The sequence below is a fragment of the Elgaria multicarinata genome, chromosome 5, assembly GCF_023053635.1.
Source record: "Elgaria multicarinata webbii isolate HBS135686 ecotype San Diego chromosome 5, rElgMul1.1.pri, whole genome shotgun sequence".
Taxonomy (NCBI): Eukaryota; Metazoa; Chordata; class Lepidosauria; order Squamata; family Anguidae; genus Elgaria; species Elgaria multicarinata.
The window spans coordinates 42,734,786-42,737,093 of NC_086175.1; the positions used below are offsets into that span (position 1 = coordinate 42,734,786).

Genomic DNA, 2,308 nt, shown 5'->3' on the forward strand with positions numbered 1-2,308 from the left:
TTTTTTGGTGTGTTTGGGTTTCCACAACACTCTCTTTCTCATTGCTATAAGGTAGAATTTCTGTCGCTTGGCTGGACAGACAACTCCAAGCGTTCCAGATATTTATTTAAGAAAAGAAAAAAAAAAGGAAAGCCAAGCCAAGCCAAGCCAGCGGGGCTGGGTTGGACTGCAGGTGTGCGTGCGTGTGCGTGTGATTGTTTGTGTGTTCGCCTTCTCCCTCCCCTCCCCCACCCCGGCTGCCCACCAGCGCTTTGCTCGCTTCGCTTTCTCCCTCGCTCCTCTCTGCCTCAGCCTCTCTGCTTCTCCTCCTCCTCCTCCTCCTCCTCCTCCGCTCCCTTCTCTCCAATAATCCCCCTCACGTTTGTGACGATTAGCTGTCTTTTTCACTGCACGCTCGCCTGGAGTCCGTGGTGTGGGGGCGGCGTGTCGGAGTTCACGTTGCCGACCTGGGAGTAGACATCGTCGGGTGTCTGCTGCTGGATCCCCGGGGGGGTCATCCGTTTCTCTTTCTGCCTCCGATTGCAAAACCAAACCCTGACCACCTCTTTCTCCAGCTGCAGGCTGTCCGCTAGGTTCGTAATCTCCTGGGCGGAGGGCTTGGGGCATTTCAGAAAGTGGCTCTCCAAGGCCCCCTTGACACTCACCTCGATGGAGGTCCGCTTCTTCCTCTTCCTGCCTTGCGCGGCGATCTTGTCGATGCTGGTGGGGCTGCCCGTGGACGAGTCGGCTTCCTCCAGCCACTTGTTCAACAAAGGCTTCAGCTTGCACATGTTCTTGAAGCTCAGCTGCAGAGCCTCGAACCGGCAGATGGTGGTCTGCGAGAAGACGTTGCCGTAGAGAGTGCCCAGCGCCAAGCCCACGTCGGCCTGCGTGAAGCCCAGCTTGATCCGGCGCTGCTTGAACTGCTTGGCGAACTGCTCCAGGTCGTCCGAGGTCGGCGTGTCCTCGTCCGAGTGCGGGTCGTGGCTGTTGAGGCCGCCGCCGCCGCCGCCGCCGCCGCCTCCGCCGTGGTGCGGGTGCGGGTGCGGGTGGTGGTGGTGGTGGTGATGGTGGTGGCCCGGGTGGTCGCCCAGCTCCGGCGTGTCGCCGCGCACCAAGCCCGGGTGCACCAGGCTCTGGCTGCCCGGCGGAGGGCTGAGCATGCCGTTGACCGTGAAGCCGCCGGGCTGCGAGTAGATGAGCGACTGCTGCTGCTGGCTGGCCATGGAAGGCAGGTGGGCGGCCGTGGTGGCCCCCCAGTGGCCCTGGTGCGGCGGGCCCAGGTGCGGCGGCGGCGGCCTGTGGTGCAGCGCCGCGCCCGCGTGCAGGTCGTCCCGGCCGCCGCCTCCCTTCACGTCGGGCTGCTGCTGCTGCTGCTGCTGCTGTTGCTGCTGCTGCTGCTGCTGCTGCTGCGGGCTGCCCGTCATGCCCACCGGGCTGCTGGACCAGGGCGAGCCGGCTTCCACGGCGGCGGCGGCGGCGGCGGCGGCTGCCGCGGCGGCGGCGTGGGGCAGGGCTGTCACCCACTGGTGGGCATGGCTCAGCATATGGCCGCCGTTGCTGGCCGCCATGGCGCCCTGCATGAAGTCACTCTGGACCATCTTCACCGAGGAAGGGTCGCCCCGGTAGCCGCCGCCGCCGCCGCCGGACACCGAGGTGACGGCCACGCTGCCCGGCTGCATCCCCCCGCCGGAGTCCGCGTGGACGATGGAGCCCGCCGACAGGATGCTGTTGCTGGGCAGGTAGGGGTTGGACGCCGCCGTAGCCATCGCCGCCGCTTCTGCTGGCCTTCCCGCCCCTCCACCTCGCGCTCCAGCCTCCGCCGCCCAGTAGTGTGAGAGGAGAATCCTCGCCCTGCCCGCCTGCCCGCCTGGTCGGCCGGCACCGAGGCGAGCTCCGCGCGGGCGCCCTCCTGGGCTCGCCGGGTCCTCCTCTCCGGCTCTCAGGGAAACCGGCGCGTCTTCGTCGCCCTCAGAGCCCTGACGGCGATTCACCTGTCAGCGGCGGCCTCAGCAGCAGCAAGAAACGCATTACGAAAAAATAGATATATAGATAAAGATATATAGATATGTAGATATTAATATAGATATTTATAGAAGAAGCGGGGGGGGGGAAGAGCGGGAAGAGGGGAGAGGAGCGAGGTCACCCGACAACAGCTCCCCTTTTGGCTTTTCCTTCACTCCCTCAGGAGCATATTTTTCTCCTTCACAGTTTCTGGATTGTTGTGCAGGTTTTTTCTTCCTTTCTTTCGCCCATAGAGAAACTTTCTTCCCCCCTTTCCCCTCCTGTAAGGCTTTGTATGTTGTGAATGAGTGCGTGTGGGCTCTTT

At 63.6% G+C, this 2,308-nt stretch overlaps 1 protein-coding gene across 1 annotated transcript; it reads right to left on the reverse strand.

The window, feature by feature from the left end:
• Positions 1 to 231: 231 nt before the first annotated feature.
• Positions 232 to 1,872, reverse strand: POU3F3 (POU class 3 homeobox 3). The gene has a single exon (XM_063127483.1). It carries the CDS (start codon positions 1,746 to 1,748, stop codon positions 384 to 386), a length of 1,365 nt encoding a protein of 454 aa, XP_062983553.1. The 5' UTR covers positions 1,749 to 1,872; the 3' UTR covers positions 232 to 383.
• Between the last annotated feature and the right edge of the window lie 436 nt (positions 1,873 to 2,308).

What these genes read in the sequence shown, in the direction of transcription:
- POU3F3 (XM_063127483.1), bottom strand. Translation starts at nt 1,748, where the DNA reads ATGGCTACGGCGGCGTCCAACCCCTACCTGCCCAGCAACAGCATCCTG.